Below are 18464 nucleotides of genomic sequence, written 5' to 3'. Positions count from 1 at the left end.
ACTTAGTAGCGGCCGCCATTGTTGGAAACTGGAGTTTGGCTGGGCCGCGCTATGAATTCTGGGATATGGTAGTAATTTGGACAGCCTTCGGCGCGTCGCTGTGACGTAATCGGTCTACAAATGCGGCCTCAGGAGGATGCAGCCCATGAATTTGGACATGTCCAGAGTATAATCGCAGCCTTTGCGGTTAGAAAATTGCACTTGATCATGTCGCGATATTATCGCAAATGCGATATATCGTTCAGCCCTAATAAAGAGTCAGTATAAGACAAAGGTGAACTTTATTAACTCTACAGGGGAGACACAGAATAAATAAAGGGCTGGAACTTAGCATTTTTAGCTCTTTTCTAAATAAGTATTTTTGGTATACAAAGAGATGTTTTCACACCTTTGTATAAATTGGTGAGGTTCAAATCAGGAGATTATGGCAGTCAATTCGAACATTCATGCCAGTTTTTAAGGAGGATCATTGTCCTCCTGTAGAACTTTTTCTCAGTTCCAGTTCTCAACGAATTGCCTGAAGTCTACGTCCAGAATTTGATTATTTTTAGCCAGATCCACTCTTCCCTCTATCTATTGTTATGTTACTTGAACTATTGGCTGCCACTCAACTCCAAAGCAGAATATTTCTGCTACTCTGCTTAACAGCTAGCAAGATTTTCATTTCTGCTCCTGAATTTCTCAAACACATGGCTCGGAAAGTGTGACCAATGAGCTCAGTGTGATTTTTTTGTTGTAATCTTACTTTAAGTCATTTGTAGACTTTCATGATTCCAATGAATCGTTCATGTAGGCTGTGTTTGCGCATCAGTGCTAGGTTAAATGCTGCACAGTTAAATGCTGCATCTTGTGTGTCAGCTAAATGTTTCTACAAAACTTGTTTGAAGTTTGACAGATAATGGCAGAAGAAGCTAATGAATAAAATATGATAGAAGGTACTTTTTAGAGTTATCAAAAATCATTATTGGCCTATATTGGGCCTATTAACTGATATATGCATGTCTTGTGGCAGATTGCTGACCCTTCTTTAGCCTGGTCTGTTGGAGGTATCTTCCTGTTAGAAGAGAGTTTTTCCTTCCCACTGTTGCCAAATACTTGCTCAAAAGGTGTTTCTGATTGTCCCAACATACCCAAGAAACATGTCCTGGCTCTGCCCCTGTGTCTCCTTCCATTAGGAAATGTCAAAACCAACTCTTCTAGGAGGTATACAGGATGTATCCTAGTCAGATGGCTGAAAGATTATCTCCCTACTCTCACCCCCAACCAGTTGTGGCTGATAGTTGCACTTTGAGACAACTTGTGATTTTTCATTTATGTAAATAAAATTGAATTAAACTAAATCAAATTGAATTGACCAATAATCTTGTGCTGGGAAAAAGTGCAGTGAAGAGTTGGAAGGAGAGATATTTTTTGTTGCAAGATTCCTTTGTTTCCTTTACACGGGGTGTGAAATAAAGCATCAGCATTGGTTACTGGCCATTTTTGAAACAATGTTTCAGTCCAAAGTTTTGCATCACAGGGTGTTTGAAAAGTATGACTAAGGTTTCTAAAGCGACTGAAAAGGAAAGATTTCTAAATGAAGACGTAGTTTGTTAACGGGTTCAGTGTTTTGCAAGTGAATCAAAGAATGCACTGCTTCCACAATCCTCTTATAACAAGTGTTGATCTCGATGAATAATTCATTAGAGATTTGCATGTAAAAATGAAAAACAGTTTAATCCCTTTATATCTTTACCTTCATCTGTTCTGCACGGCGCCTGTTTTTACAGTGCATTAAGAGGAGATGAATTTGCCGGCTTCAACAGAGTCATTATGGAGCGACAGAAAATGTCAGCACACTAGCTGTACTATTCAGCACTTGGAATAATGAGCATTACTCTCTGGCGATTATCAATTAGTAATGAAGTGGCAAATTGTCCTATCAGGCAAAACCAGCAGTGTGAGCCCACAGAGAGGAGAATGGGACCGCAGCAGGCCTTGCAGGCGGTCGGGATGCTGCTGCTTCTTTCTGCTTCCTCTCTGCATTTTATCCTTTCATCTTTCCCCCTTTTTTCCTCCCCTCTACCTGACCTTGTGCACTTCTCAACCTGTTAAGAAAATGTGGAGTCTGACTCTGAAGATTGTCCTGTGATGAAATATTCAAAAGCTCTAATAAAATGGGAGGGAGCATCATCCAGTGGTCTTGTTTGTTGTTGTTGTTGTGTGTACAGAGCTGTGCAGCATTGAAAAGCTGATGGCAAAGACATAAGGTTGAAGATGGATAAAGAGATGGGCAAGCCATTAGCACTTTTAGCACAAGTGTAGAGACCCTCCAGATGTGTCTAACCTCATGATAAAAGCCTTTGTTTTATAAGTGGTGTACATACAAAAGAGTGCAGGTTAACCGCATGAGCATAGTGTAAAACCGAGGTCCCTGCTCACCTGTCCTCTTTGGCTTAGTTGATTTAAGTTGTTTTGGTAAAACTCCATCTTTGCGCTCTAATAGTCTACTTGATCCTCTGGTCTTTTGTCTGGTGCTCATTCTGTTCAAAGCTAACAGGGAGTAGTATTGAGATGGTGATATAACTGTGAGGACTGTAATGTTTGCATAAATGTAAATGGGATGGAAAATGAATTTGTGGTTAATAGTCCATTAAGACACTAATGGGAACAGATTGTGTAAGCACTTTTGCCCAGTTATCGCTGCAGCAAGTTTAAAACAGATGATCTCTTTTTTCCAGGTTTGTTTTCTTCTTCTTTTTTTATTAAAGTAAAGATGTGTTGGATTTTATCTCAGAAATAGCTAAACTTGTATTTGTGGTGAACTTTCTTATTCGTGCTGAACTCTCCCCATTCCAGCACTGCTGCTCAGGAATCATGTGTTTACTCTTGTCAGTGTTTACAGACTGTGCCTGTAAATGTGTGGAAATCTATCCATCCATGTTCATGACTGGTTATCCAAGCCACAGTTTCGGGAAATCACTTTCCCAGCTGTCATAAGGTGAGAGGCAGGGTACACTGAGGGCAGGCCGTCAGTCTAGCTTAATGTTTCAGTTTAAATATAGATTAGATAAACTAAAAAAATAAAATCTTTCAAAAATGCCCCCTTTTATGACTTTTACATCAGAACACATCAAATCAACAGATGACTGCTTTTAAGCTTTCTTTTACTTTCTTGTACTGGCACATAATGGACTTCATGAGAGAGACTGAAATAACACACATGCTATAGACTCCTTTGTTGTCCCACATTCAGTGTTCATAGAGTGGCTAAACGAAACATGAGCTGCATCCCAGGTTTAGTGACTCACAACCAGACAATGTGACACAGCAAACAGCTTGGTTCATCTGACCACCAGCCAGCAGTTCATGTAACTATCTAAGTGCCTGCCAAATGCTTTTTATAGTACTCATAAGACACCTGCTGTCACAGAGATGTGAGCATCAGCAAAGGTAGAAGTCACGGTAAGTGGTAAAGCTCTGTTATATGAGATAAGCATCACCTTTGCGTTGAAGTGGCGTTATACAAGTTTGATCTAATTTAGAACCATTTGCCATCATCATCACAGAGTTGTAAACACTGCCTGCGTGCTGTCATTTTTCTTTATTTATCATGCCCATTTGGGCAATGTACTTTAGCTAATGTGATTTCCAACACCAGCAGACATAAGATACAGTTTGTAATCATCTTGTGCCATGTCAGAGAGAAAAAATATTATAAATGTAATAATGGAATCGATGAAGGACGATGCACAGGAGCTAAAAAAAAAGGATGAACTACTGCACCACTGTGATCTGTGATTTCCATCTCAGTAGGTTTTCAGCTTTCATATGAGATGAATGATGAATTTGTCCTATCAGTACTGGATATGCAGTAATTGTTCTCATTATTTGTTCAATAAAAATGTTTTGAGACTAAAAAAATGTAATACAAATGTTTTTAAAAAATCTTCGTGGTTTAAATTTGGTGATCTCCCTCTTCTTGTGTAACCCAGATCTGTTTTCTGGGCGGCTGCTATATTTAATCTAGTTTGTCCCTTTGTCCCACTTTTTCCCAATGCCTGTTGGATTTCTTCCTGTGCATCAACAAGCAAAACTTCATCTTTATTTTTATGTTTGCGGAAGTGAACAATGAGTGGTCAGAGTCCCATCATAATCAGTTCCATTTTTGGCAGTGGAGGTTTAGCAGTCCTCAAAGAGTCGTGCTGTACAACGTTATGGCAGTGCTCTTACAAAACATCAGATCTATTATTCTCCAGTCTCACAGTTTTTTAAATAAGTAAAATGATACTTAAGTAAACTTCAGAATGCATTTTCTAAAGAAAATGCAGTGTGAGCGCTGCTAGCCGAATGGTTTGAGTTCAATTTTTATAATTGCTGAATCTTTGTTGAAAAAAATGTTTAATAAGCTAAAATACACCAAATCATTGACCTGAAAGCCGGAGTGCAGAACTGTTGAAAGCTGAAGTTTACACAGAAGTTGGAATGTAGTGTGTGTGTGTGTGTGTGTGTGTGTGTGTGTGTGTGTGTGTGTGTGTGTGTGTGTGTGTGTGTGTGTGTGTCCTTATCAGCGAGTGAGTGACATACAGAGAAAGAGGGGAACTGGCATCAAATTAGGAGGTAAAATAGTTTTAAATCTTTAACTGTTTTGTGCGTCTTATTTTAGACTTTATGTTAGTGGGGAGAAAAGCTATACAGACTAAAAACAGAGACATTAAATGAGGTTAGACGACTTGATATGTGGGAGAATCCACTAGAATCCACAGGCAGGCACATAGTTTCAGTTCTAATGATCCAGTCACAAAATATGATTCCTAATGTCATCAACTGACTCCAACTACCCAGATTTGAACCGCCTGTCTGCTGAAGACAAATCCACCCATGAAAATTTGGCCGCAAGTTAATGTGCCAATCAGAACGCTCTATCATTCCCATAGATTTAAATTCACCAACTGAAAGTAACTGCCAATAGCTTTCAGTTGGACTGAAGTAAATACTGACATACTGTTACACATACTGTTACACAAAGGTACTCCCTGTACCTGGATCCACACAGTTGAATATTTTAAAAACTAAAGTTAGAAATGAGAAAAATACAAGCTCACATGTCCAAAAGAATCTAATACGTTGAACAGTGTTGAAGGAAGTTGACGAAAAAATATAATGAATGTACTCAACACTTAATCAGCGTTTACACTAATAAACTTCGGTCTTTTTATCCAGAGCCAATTTCCTGGGCTGAATATTCTTACATGTTTGGTCGCCCATCCTATGTCCCTTTTAGTCCAGGAGAATCCCTGTATGTAAGTCAGTCGTGCTATTTGATAAGGACACAAGATGAAGTGTTTGTTTCAACATCATTTCCAAGAAATATTATTTGGAGTTATTATCACTGCCTGATAACACACACATAGCTGACCAAATACTCTAATCTTTGTTTTACCTGACCAGCTGCCTTTGCTTCTCAAGGTTTAAGAGTCCATCAGAACATTTACCTTTTTCTAAAAGGCTGTCATGTACCTTTTAGTAAAAAGTAGCTTCCATCTACCCACTTTACCATAAAGCCCTTTAGCAGAGTGTTTGACCGATGGTTGTCCTTCCTAAAGTCTCTCCTGTCACCGCAAAGGACTCAAAGCTCTCATTTACAGTATAAACGATGCACCACGACTCAGCTGCAAGTGCCACTACAAAGGATCTCAGTGCTTTTGAAATGAAATGCTTCAACAACATTTCTTTTTACATGAAAAAATGAGAACTCTTTAAATAAAAATGGGAAACTTTAAACGTCATTTTTATATAAATAAACTGTTTGCTCACCCTTTTATGTAGCATGAATCACAATGTTTTTTTCCTTTTTTGAGTGTAGCTGACAGCGTGAGAAGATGAATAATAGTAGCAGGAAGACAGCAGAACTCACTTTAAGTCCATGCTGTGCCACAGCTGGTGTTTGCACTCCTATCACTTACCATGTCTCTGAAGAACAGTCCTCGCGTCTGCTCTGCCTCTGTTGAGTATCTTGTTTGAACCGGCCCTAAAGATGATTTCAGGTGGAGCAGCCCATATTCACTAAGTGCTTTTCATATTGTGGCTGCTTCTCTGAAGTGTGGGGGAGAAAGCTGTTCACATGGAGAGAAGCAGACTGCGTTTGTGTTAAGAGCAGTTGAAAGAGAAGTGGAAAGTAGACTGCAGAAATATTCGAATTTACCTGTTTTTATCTTTTTTTTGTTGCACACCAGCTTTCAGATGCTACGTCTTTAACACCGAGTGATGTCATCTCTTCCAAACCTTATTGGCTGTGAAAATAAGCTGCTCTTAAGTCTGCATGGAAACATTTGAACCCCCCCCACCCCACCTCATTTCAATCCCTCTCCTTGCTTTTCAGTCAACTACATCCTTTTTTCAGAATAAAATGGCAGCTAGTGAAGTGGCCACTCTCCCAAAGCATGTTATTACCTAACTGTCACACAGTCAGACTGTGTGTCGAAGCTAAGAAATCACACTAAGGTTTGACAGGTACGTGGTTGGAACCATCATCCTCATTTTAATACTTCTATGGCACACTGATGAGCAGGTACGAGAAAAGTTTATGGAGCTTAGCGTGAGTAATTCTGTACTAAGAGAACGTGATTAATCCTTAAGTACTCCACTGTGTACTCTGGGCAGTGGTGTATTGTTCTTTCTAAGCACAGTTGGAGACTCAGTTTGTAGACAAATCTAAGAGTGACTTTAAAACACAGTTAATATTAAATGTAGGCGATAATATAACATTTACATTCTAAAGAGGTAGTGCTTAGTAAAGCAGTACAGCACACAATTATTTAATTAAAGAGGACCTAATATGATTGGTTTTATTGTTTGTTCTATTACTGCTGTTCAGTGTATACAGAAGTGTTTGCTCTGAGCCAATAGAACTCAGTTCTTTGCCATTTTTCTACTCTTGGGTGTGTATGATGGCAGAAGAAGGGCTTAACCTCTCCAAGGTCATCTTAGGTATGCAGCTGTGACTGTAACAGCTCCACCCATTTACTCTTAAAATCTTTTGTTTTGAGGGGCAGCCAATAAGAAGGCATTTGCCGTTAAGGCAACGAAAGCAGCTTGTTTCAGACAAATAAAGAAGTGAGGGGCTGTACCAGAACCAGCACGAGCTAAATGAGGATTAATTTGGACTGTGAATCATGCAAAGCTAGAACAGGTCATCTAATAATCGGAGGTTGGTGGTTCGATTTCTGGCTGCTTCAGTGTGCATGCCAAACATCACATCCTCCGTCTTAACCTTTTATCTTTTTCGGTAATGCTACAGTCTACAAACCATACACCCAACTTTCACTAGTATCTTGTGAACCTTCCCATTCACTCTTGCAGCTATCCTTCTATGATAATTGTCTTCACCCACTCCACCCTGCTTGCACTCTCTTCTTCACCTCTCTAACCTCTCTTTCTCTCTCTCTCTGTCTGCTTTGGACTGTTGATGTTTAAATGTATCTACCTTCACTATCTCTATTGTTTGCATATCCACCTTTCCACCTGTCTCCTTCTCCTTCACATACATATTCTGTCTTGCTTGTACTGACTTTAATTCATCTTCTCTAAAATTATATTCTATTATTTTTTTCATCGCTCAAAATAAGCGTCACACTCGCGAAAGCCAGTGTACCCACCGAAACGCCGTGCATTTATCGAGACTTTCAACCCCAGGTAGGCCAATTATGGATCTTCGGATCCACATTATATCAGCAGCTGTTCTCCACCGTGAACTATGTTAAAAACAAACACCTCACGCCTCACAGATGACAGCTTACAGTCCTGCGTAAAGATGAAAGTTCAGGAGCAGAAGTCCCATTGTAAACGTACCACAGCAGACCCGACGATGTTTCCATGAACATGCTTTTCAGCATCTCTTTATTGACCACTTTTCACACGGTTGCTGTACGCACACAGCCGGCTGTAGCTTTTCAGCTCACCACCCAACACATACCAACAACAACACAACAGCATAGATAGCACACAGACGTTAAGGCGGCAAGGCGTGATTGCGGGCGCCGCTCGGGCGCGTCCACCTCCCCTGCAGTGGCGCTGCAGACCACGCCCCGCCACGCACATTAACCAGGTAAAATACATATTTAGGCAGAATTTTGCAAATATCTATTTTTCATTTTTTAGCAGCATAGTGCTTTTTTTCCAATTATTTTTTAAAAGTCAGGTCAAGGCTCCAAAAGCCCAAAGGCAATATCAGGGTGGCGGTCTTAAAGGTTGCTGACCCCTCACCTAGACAAACAGTCCTTTCCTCTTCCTTAGTGTTCAGTATTGCATACAACTCGTAATAACAGTAAGCTTGAAAATAAGAAAGAAAATTGCGTTTAAAAAAGTAATGAATGATCAAGATGAGAATTGTTTCAACCTGGCCATGAAACCAAAAAAACATTCATAAATGTGTTTCTGCAACCTGTTGTCAGTTTTGTTCTCATAGGTCAAGTAAGGGCCGTCTCTGTCTTTGCCGTCTTAATGGTCCCTCTCAGTGTATTTTGATGTTGTCAAATCTCAACCAGAAACCACTAAATTTAGACCACAGGCTAGCTAGCCTGTCAACACCCAGCAGACAAATTGTGTTGGGTCAGACTATCACAGCTGTTAATCAGGGATGCTTCTCTGGAAGATATAAATTTAGCATGTGGTCTCCTCATTCTCTCACTTTTTAGCTCTTTTTCAACAGAGGCTTGCAGTCACTGTTCTCAAGCTGTTGCTTTCAGCTGTATGTTGTATTCTCCACTCTTGTATTCCCCAGCCTAAAATAGATCCATTATACTGTTAACAACAGGCTCAGAGACGGGGAAATTACACCAAGCTGATCTAGGTCCTTTTCAACAAAGTGTAATGCTGAACCCTAATTTAAAACTCTAGATTGGACGAGTTCTCCTCAAGATATTACGCCTCTTCTTACCCCACATTTTTGAACCGTCCAATTTAAGAAACTTTCAGTCAATGCTTCGGTGGGATGAAAACATTTTTGAGTAATGATTTTATTCTGTCAGTTTTGCAAAGCAATTCATTATACTAAATCTCACAGTTGCAACTTAGCACCCAATTGATTTCATAGAAACAGTGATTAAGTGTATGCTCTTTCAGCCTGGGCTCAATGCTACAGTGAGGGAGAGAATGAGCTAAAGTTACCAGATCTGAGTGGGGCAGATGCTTGCTGGTTAATTTAGCATGAATCCTGGACCAGTACCACCTTTTTCTTTGCTTATAAACAATCAACAAAGAATGTTGCACTGCTGATCAGTCATACTGCCAACAGTATCTCTTCCAAAGCTTCAGGCAATAGGTCTCAATAAGCTAAGAGAAAGCAAAAGATTCACTGCAAAACAAATTGATCTTGCCCAGGTTCAGAATCTGTTTGAGTGGTGCAAGCACGTACGGTTAGTCTATACTTTTGTGGACAAATAGTCTTCTCACTTTTATTTTTGTAGTTTTCTCTCTGTACGCTATGACAGAGGATTTAAAATAAATAAAAATGTAATTAAAGTACAAAATCCCAGCTTTATTTCAGTGGAATTGACAAAAATATTGCATCAACTGTTTGTGAATTATAGGCTTGAGGCTTGAAAGTAACTGGACAAGCTAAACAAGTCAATGGCCCATGCATATCTGCAAATGTTGTGTGTTCTCCTTTGAGAAGTAACCTTAGACCCTGATGCTAGCATCGTGTTACATCTGTGGTGTTGTGTGCTCTGTATAAATTGCTTTTTAAAAAGTTTTACTAAGGCTTTGCTTGTATCTGTGGGTATTTTTTGACATACAATTACTTGATACCAGAAAAATCTCTCAGCTTCATAGCTTTCACAGACCAGCATGCATTTCATCTGTTTTTACAGCTAAAATGCTGCATGAGTTGTTTTTACACTAAAAACTGAGCTGAGCTCCTCTTAGCTTAAATATGTTTTTGGATATTTGACCTGAAGTTAAAACTAAATAGGCAGCTGATATGAATCTCATTACACCCACTAAAACATCTTTTTTTAACCTTTTTGGGTTTAGTAGTTTACCTCCTGGCAACTTCTTTTTTAGAGGTATACTTCTTATACGGTGAGATCGAATAAAGATCGAAGACATCAGTCTGTGTTTTTTTTTTCTCTGCATGCATCAGCTCCACAACCTGTTATTTTATTTAACAGTTACCAAATTCCTAAGTTAACTCAAACAAATGAGACTGCAGAGCACATTTTTCTTCTGCTGCAACCACTCATCGGCTGCTCCCCACACCCTCGTTTTTCTCAGCAAAGGGACAGGTTAACCAAAACAAACGAGTCTCCAGTGCCTCAGAAAGTAGGAAGCAAAGTTGATGAAGGGGAGGAATTGCAGAAGCCTAAAGCTTCTGATGCTTCATCGCTCATGCACCATAGCGCCATGTGGGAAGAGCCGCAGGTGGCTGCCAATGATGGATACCGAAGTCACAGTATAATCTTTCACCCTTTCAAAAATAGTTTGAGAGGCAGGCTGTCAAAGGGGCACTGCAAGGCAGAGCTTCTCCGCCTGCTGCAGAAATTTAATGTCGATTCATGACTGCGTCTGGGGACGATGGTGCAAAATTGAAATCTCAGTCATGGTGGCGACCAGCTGACAGAGTGGTTATTGTACAGCTTATCAGCGGGGAAGTGAAAGGGAGGGATTTGCCGCTCTCTGTGGGGAATATTGCCCTCCATCAAAATGGTAGAAGGGAAACAGCTGACATCAACACCCGAGACCAAGCCCACTGCAGATTTTCACCTTCCGCAACCCTGAAAGCAGAAAAACAAGAAGACTTTCAAAGTTTCGGCAGCGCTTTCCTCACCGCAGCGATTTAACAAACAATCATTCAGTGAGGAAATTTGATTGAGGAGGATATGGAAATGTGATTCAATGAGTGCAGGGTGGCATTTATTTTCTCTTGGCCTTTTGCTCTGAGGCATATTTATAGAGGAGCTAACTCAATTGCGAGAGCGAGGAAATCAAGACGGCCATTTTTCACACCACAATAAGATTAGTGCAACATGAAGGCGATTACACAGGATGCTTATAATTTGCAGCAACAGGGCGCTGATTCAATACAGCCATTATCACCCCAAGGGCATTGCTGTCGCTATTTAGAAAAAAAAATAGGCAACTCATTAAATGTTGTAGATTCCAAATGATTCAGACATCTCAAGGTCTCAGCTGCTATGGATTTACTATAAAGATCTTTGAGCTATGACTGCTGCACAAAGAGTCTTCTCCTTCAGTGCAGTTATGGGAGTCTTCTTTAGCAAACACCAGTTTGTTAAGGCAAAGTCACATGAATGCTCATCTGCTGCAGGACTGAGACCCGTCTGCGTGAAGGCAGACATGCCTTCTCACTGTGATGGATTGATTCATATTGGCCACGTGCAGCAGAGCAAAAATTGTATTACTGAATCAAGTTTTGAAAAATTCACTGGAGTAAAGCATTTGTTCAGTTGCCAGATTCGTTTCTGTAATGTGCGCTATTCTGTTTGATTCCAGGTCTGAAGCGAAGCTACTCCTGTGAAGTCTGCAGCGTCACACTCAACTCAGTGGCACAGTACCATGCACATCTGCAGGGCTCAAAGCACCAAAACAAGTGAGTGGATCCCACTAATGTTCATTTACAGCTCCTTTACACATCAAACTACTTATGCTGCTCTGGCAAAAGCCAACATGTTGTTTTCTTTGCTTTCACTTGCATTTTTCTTTCTACTTCTCAACAAAGAACCAGACATGCTACACTAATAATAAGAATGTTGCAGTGAGTGCCATTGCTGAGCTTTTGCTGGAGGCAAGCAGTGAGATTTTTCTCTGAATTAATTTCAGTCAACAAATTAAAGGACAGTCTATTATGGGAATTAACTCTCTAATTTAGCCTTGTTTGTCTTTTAGGTTGTTGCTAACTTATTGATGTTCAGCTTAAAGTGTCTACGAGTTAATCAGTCTGGCTGACTGGGCAGAGTGTCAATTTAAAATTGTGGGCTGAATTTGGTTTTTGTAGTTAGTTGTGGGAACGTACATCTCTCTTTTTCCCAAATCTGCAAAAAACTGCAGCCAGTTACAAGAGAAATATAGCTCTAGACTAGAGCTGGTGCAGGTTTAAGTTTATTAGATTGATCAGTATTGCTGAACTATGAAATTTTTTTTTTTTGCATACAGGTATAACAGAATAGCTTTAGTGTAGTTGTTGTTTTAAACTTGAGTATGAACTTATACAAAATGCAGCAAGATATTTTAAAAAAACAGTTTTGTTGATTAAAAAACATTATATCGGATTCATATCGGTATCGGCAGATATCCAAATTTGTGATATCGGTATCGGACATAAAAAAGTGGTATCGTGCCATCTCTACTCTAGACAATAAGTCCTCATGGCTAAACCTTACCACAGCTTTTTATAATCTATATCCACACATATCCTGTTTACATTACCACAAAATATATTCCTGCTAAGATATATGGCATCACGAGATTCATGACATCGCCTGTTTCCTGCTTCAAACTACCATCATTACCATTTTAAACAAACGGCAACCTCCTATGCAGAAAAAAAAATACATTTCTAAAAAAACCCTTCAGGCTGGCTCCATATTAACTGTAAGATAAGATAAGATAAGATAAGATAACCTTTATTAGTCCCACACGTGGGAAATTTGTTTTGTCACAGCAGGAAGTGGACAGTGCAAAAGTTATGAGGCAAAAATTAGAATACAATAAGAATAAATACAGTACACAACTGTACAGAATAGAATAAAATAAAATACTATATACAGTAGAATAAAATAAAATAAATATACAATAAGATAAAAATAGAATACAAATACAAATACTATATACAACTGAGTAAAAATACAACGATGACAGAAAGGATTATTGCACTTAGTATTATTGCATATGTATGGATGTGTGTGCTTGATCAGTTAAAGTCTTTATTATGGAGTCTGACAGCAGTGGGGAGGAAAGACCTGCGAAATCTCTCCGTCCCACACCGTGGGTGCCGCAGTCTCCCACTGAAGGAGCTGCTCAGTGCTGTCACAGTCTGCTGCATGGGGTGGGAGATGTTGTCCATCAGGGATGACAGCTTAGCCGCCGTTCTCCTGTCACTCACCACCTCCACTGGGTCCAGAGGGCATCCTAGAACAGAGCTGGCCCTTCGGATCACCCTGTTCAGTCTCTTCCTGTCCCCAGCAGAGATGCTGCCGCCCCAGCAGACCACGCCATAAAAGATAGCAGAAGCCACAACAGAGTCATAGAATTTCTTCAGGAGTGGGCCCTCCACTCCAAACGACCTGAGTCTCCACAGCAGGTACAGCCTGCTCAGCCCTTTCCTGTAGAGGGCGTCTGAGTTATGAGTCCAGTCCAGTCTATTGTTCAGATGAACACCAAGGTACCTGTAGCTGTCCACAGCCTCAATGTCCATACCTTGGATGTTCAGTGGTTGCAGTGGAGAATGCTTGTGCCTGCGGAAGTCTACCACCAGTTCCTTGGTTTTACTGGCGTTGATCTGGAGGTAGTTCTGCTGGCACCAGTCCACAAAGTCTTGGGTCAGACCTCTGTACTCCTTGTCGTCCCCATCAGTGATGAGGCCGACTATTGCAGAGTCATCAGAGAACTTCTGCAGGAAGCACTGGGTGGAATTGTGGGAGAAGTCTGCAGTGTAGATGGTGAAGAGGAACGGAGCCAGAACCGTTCCCTGTGGGGCCCCCGTACTGCAGACGACCCTGTCCGACACACAGCCCTGAGTCCTCACATACTGTGGTCGGTCGGTGAGGTAGTCCAGGATCCAGGTAGTGAGGTGATGGTCCACTCCAGAGTTCACCAGCTTGTCCTTTAGAACCGAGGGAAGAATGGTGTTGAAGGCACTGGAGAAATCAAAGAACATGATTCTCACAGTGCTTCCAGCGGTCTCCAGGTGAGCGAGGGAACGATGTAGGAGGTGAATGACGGCATCATCCGCTCCAATGCCAGGCTGGTAGGCAAACTGAAGTGGGTCCAGTGATGAGCTTATTAGGCGCCGAAGCTGAGCCAGGACCAACCGCTCCAGGGTCTTCATCAGGTGGGATGTCAGAGCCACCGGCCTGTAGCTGTTGAGGTCCTTGGGGCGTGAAGTCTTTGGCACTGGTACAATACAGGAGGTTTTCCAGAGCTGTGGGACTCTTCCCAACCTCAGGCTCAGGTTGAAGAGGTGCTCCATCACCCCACACAGTTGGTCCGCGCAGGACCTGACGACCCTCGAGCTGATGCCATCTGGACCCGCTGCCTTCTTGCCATTAATCCTCCTCAGTTCCCTCCTAACCTGGGTGGTTGAGAGAGACAGGCTGGAGCCTTGTGTTGAGTGTGTATTGGATGCTGTTGTTGGGGGTGGGGGGGAGTGAGCAGGGTGAATAGAGGAGGTGTGAAGTGTCTGAGGTGGAACAGCAGCAGTGGGGGTGGGTGAGTCTGCAGCCGATGTTGCAGACTGCCTCATGGCTGAGTCAAATCTGTTGAAGAAATGATTCAGTTCATTTGCCCATCTCACATCCCTCCCAGGCAGAGAGTTCTGCTGTTTGTGGCCCGAGATGGTTCTGAGGCCTCTCCAGTAGGGATGAAATTAACGTGTTTACTGTCTGCCAAATAAAACAGCTTTTAATCTCTATACTTGGCTAATTTACAGGAAGCAGGGTTGGTTTTTTATTTGGCTGCTCCCTGTAGAGTTCCATCTCACTGGGGATACTGGAGATGTCACACTTTTCCATCTTTACCTGTTTTAAATTTCTAAAACACATTAAAGAAAGACACAGCAGCAGAAACGTGTAGTTAAAGGGAACTTTGTCCTGGAAACATCCGGAAAGACTGTAGAGTAACTGAATTATTAGAAAAATAAACAGAGAAATATTTGCTACAGTCTAATGGGAAGCATCCCTCTCCCGTCTTTAGGGAAAGGGGTAACATAGTGTTAAGTCATAGGAAGCTTAGATTTATGTTGACTGAAAGCTCAGACTTAAAGCTCTGTAACAATAACACGTGCTTGTGTCATGACACTGAATTCAGGGGTAACGATGTACTTGTGACTTGTAAGGCGTAAACTTTGTTTTCCCTTCCGACCTCAAATTAACAACTATCTGTGTATTTGTTTATTATTCTGGGGGATTCTCCTTTGCTCAGATTACGTGACTTAAAGCAGTTTTAGGACTGCACACTGTGTGGGATTCCACATGGACCTTTGGCAGCCGCTGTGAATTAATGGGGCTTACATGGTGCATGTCCTAGAATTAATTCCCCCTGTTGGCCAGCTCTGCCAGAACACCTCCATGGGGATGCTAGCATCAGGAGACGTGACGTGCCGTTTAACAGCCTCTTTGCTTTATTAATGGATGAAAACTCCACCTTGTCAGAGCCGCTGGGTTTCTGTGGCACACAAACCTTTCATCCCACCTCACACTCTGAGCAGGGCAGAGGACTGGCACATCAGACCACTCGTCTAACCACCCCACCCCATCGTTGCCATCCAACCAGCCTGATTTTATCCACATAGTCCACAACTTTGCCTCAGGTCTATTTAGGTCATTTGCCTAATGCTGTTTCACATGGAGTGAATCAAAGGCTTCTCTGCTCTCCAAAACTACAGAGTGAGGCTAAGGATAATATCGGAGCTGTTTCACATGAATAACACCGTAATACAAAAGCTAATGAAAGTGGAAACCATTCATTTCACTATGGCTAATGGGACTTATATTCATCCATTTTGTTAATTGATTGTCCAGTTCTGGCTTATACGGGTGGGATGGGGAGTGGGAAGGCTGGAGCCGAGGCACAGTCCATCCTTGACAGCTTGTCAGGGCTAACTCAGAGACAGAGTCACGCTCACATTCACACCTAGGACTTATTTAAAACCAACAGGTAACCTAGCATGCATGTCTTTGCACTGTGGGAAGAAGTTGGAGTACCTCAGAGAATCCACTCAGGCACAGGGAAATAAGCGAACTCCACACAGAAAGGCCCCAGTCAGGAGTAGAACCCAGGACCTGCTTGCTGCGAGGCGTTAGAGCTAAACACTGTATCGATCAGTGGTAACATAATGAGGTCCTTGTATGTGTGAGTAATCTGTTAAATCTGTAATCTGGTTGGAGCTGTAAAACTTAATTAGGCCATAATTACATTACACAGAAGTCATCTATTAACTTTATTTTTACCATTTGATGCTGGTTTGATTACATTTATGCACAAACAACTAGGTTTGTTGTTTATGCCTTATACAAAGAAGATCTGTGAGACCAGCCCAAACTGGATTTTGCTTTCTGAGAAACCAGTGTGTTCTACGTTTCTGTGTAGCGTGAATGAGCGAGAGCAACTCAAACACTTTTAGTGTCTGTAAGTCTGTATCTGCTGTTATTGATGCCACTCCATTAGTGGGTACTCTTTGCATGGTTCACCGAGTCAGGTGAGGCTGGGATCTGTGTGCGGGTCGATACAAGGAGAGTCACGTTGTGGTGCAAAACGGGAAACAAAGCCCACAGGCTTCGGGGCTATATGGGCCTTTATTGCTTCAATGAACTAAGGTTAGGAAAGCAAAGAGGAAATTCAATTTTGACTCAGGAAAGGGGACTAATTACACCATGATAGGTGCACTAATGAGAAGTGTGATCTATACTCCTCTATTGAGAGCGCTAAAAGAATACAACAATCCTGGTGTTTAAACTATCTGATTTGCTGCCGGCACCTAAAGCAGGAATCTCTAATCTAATGTGGGCTTTTATTAGGTGAACTTGGCTTCATGGCCTGTTTTAGTTTCTTTTTTCCCCCCTTGTCTTTCAGTTTTCTTTCTGCCGCTGTTTTGCCTCCTCTGTTTCCAAACTGGAAAATAGCTTGGAAAATCAGGTGCTGAAGCCACTTTCTGTGGCCAATAAGCAAGTAGTGCATAGCAACCATTTAAAAAATCAATGTGGAGATATGTGTTGATATTTTCGAGCACTGACCTTTGCAGTGCTTTGACCTCAAGGCTCTTTAGTGGGATTAATCTTTAGCCACCGCACTGAAGACATCAGCATGGGGAGGTAAATGTTATAGTCCACATTGTTGAATTATGAAGCAGAACTTTACTTGCAGCTTATTTTATGGTGGTTTGTTCAAAAACGCAACAAAAGAACTGTGTCCTTTTTTTCTTTTTGTTTTCCTTCCCTGATTGCAAAGACCTGCTGAGAAAACAACAAAATATATATAAAGCATCAGGGTCCTTTAAGTCTTCACTGGTGATGACTGAGAATAAATAAAGCCAGTGGAATGAGTTCCTGAGGTAGAGCAGGGCGATATGACCAAAAATACTTATCACGATATACATTTGAAAATTTGCAATAACGATATAATTGACGATATAATTGACACGAGACAAAATACTTCACAACTCCACAACTGTATTAGTGCAAAAAAACAAAACATCAATGATTTTCACTTATTTTTTTTTTTTTTTTGTTTATTTTATTTTCACTTACTGAATACAGGACAGACTTGACTGGGGGAAAGAAGGGGAGAAAGAAAGAGGGAAAGAGAAACAGCTGAGAAGAGGGACGGGGGAGAAGGGCAAAAGACAAAAACCAACAGAATGAGCAGAAAAAAAAAGATTTTCACTTAAATGAGCAGCTGTTTTTTATGTGCATTAAAGTTATATAAAAATTTAACGGTGCAAATGCAAATTCCTTGCTGACAGTTTAACCAAAAGGCATTTCCAGTGGAAATTGGCTGACATATCCTCAGCATAACCATGTAGAATATCCACAACACTTGAAAAGAAGTTATACACACACAATACGGTAATATTATGTTGAAGCACAGTACGTATCACTCGGCCAGGCTCCTGCCTATGATAGCTGTAATGCTCCGACAATCCATCAAGCGGTGCGGGTTCGTAGCTTAGCAAAGTCGTACTAAAACATTTGACAGATTTTCCAGCGCCGTGTACGACATAAAATCGTTTCGAAGTCAGTAAACACAACCAGAATTCATACATAAGGCACACGGGATTATAAGGGGCACTGCCAGTTTTCTTAAAATCAAAGGATTGATTTTAAGTGTGCCGTATTTTCCAAAAAACACTGTAATAACGACGGCCCGCTAGCATGCTCTACCAAAAATAGTGCTTTGTTGTGTATCTGACGGACGAACGCTAAACCAGTTCCACACCACTGAAGTTGCAGCATTTTTACAAACCAATTCTGATTCATCAGTTTCATTCAACAGTCCACTTTCGCCCTTCTCATTCTCCGTCGCTGCCATGCTTTTTCTGCCATGTGCATATGAAAACAAGGGCACTGCGCATGTGCATTTTACCCATATTCTATTGCGATATTTCATTTTCTTATCGTTGCCCAACATTATACTGGTATTACCGTGAACGGTATGATATGGCCCAGCCCTATCCTGAGGTCTGTTTCTCAAACAAAGATGGATAAAATGATCCATGACTCACCAACAAAAGGTCTGCCTGTGGAAGTAGT

At 41.2% G+C, this 18464-nt stretch overlaps 1 protein-coding gene and 1 long non-coding RNA gene across 4 annotated transcripts in view; one reads left to right on the top strand and one right to left on the bottom strand.

The window, feature by feature from the left end:
- LOC146620844 (uncharacterized) overlaps window positions 1–6086 on the bottom strand; it is a 33356-nt gene extending 27270 nt beyond the window's left edge. For 2 of the 3 annotated variants that reach the window (XR_014906610.1, XR_014906609.1), the window contains exon 1: window positions 5946–6086. This is a non-coding gene — a long non-coding RNA (uncharacterized LOC146620844). Of the gene's footprint in view, window positions 1–5796 lie in introns of all 3 variants that reach the window. The other variant, XR_014906611.1, reaches the window with a different exon arrangement.
- LOC146620843 (zinc finger matrin-type protein 4-like) overlaps window positions 1–18464 on the top strand; it is a 149391-nt gene that overhangs the window by 107401 nt on the left and 23526 nt on the right. Inside the window, exon 6 of the mRNA XM_085367094.1 lies at window positions 11494–11590. Coding sequence (XP_085223220.1) covers window positions 11494–11590 — 97 coding nt within the window. The remainder of the gene's footprint in view (window positions 1–11493; window positions 11591–18464) is intronic.

This window comes from Diplotaxodon limnothrissa, linkage group LG12, assembly GCF_057381915.1.
Source record: "Diplotaxodon limnothrissa isolate DT_005_m linkage group LG12, D_limnothrissa_male_GT1.1, whole genome shotgun sequence".
Lineage (NCBI taxonomy): Eukaryota > Metazoa > Chordata > Actinopteri > Cichliformes > Cichlidae > Diplotaxodon > Diplotaxodon limnothrissa.
This window is presented reverse-complemented; position numbering and strand designations above follow the sequence as displayed.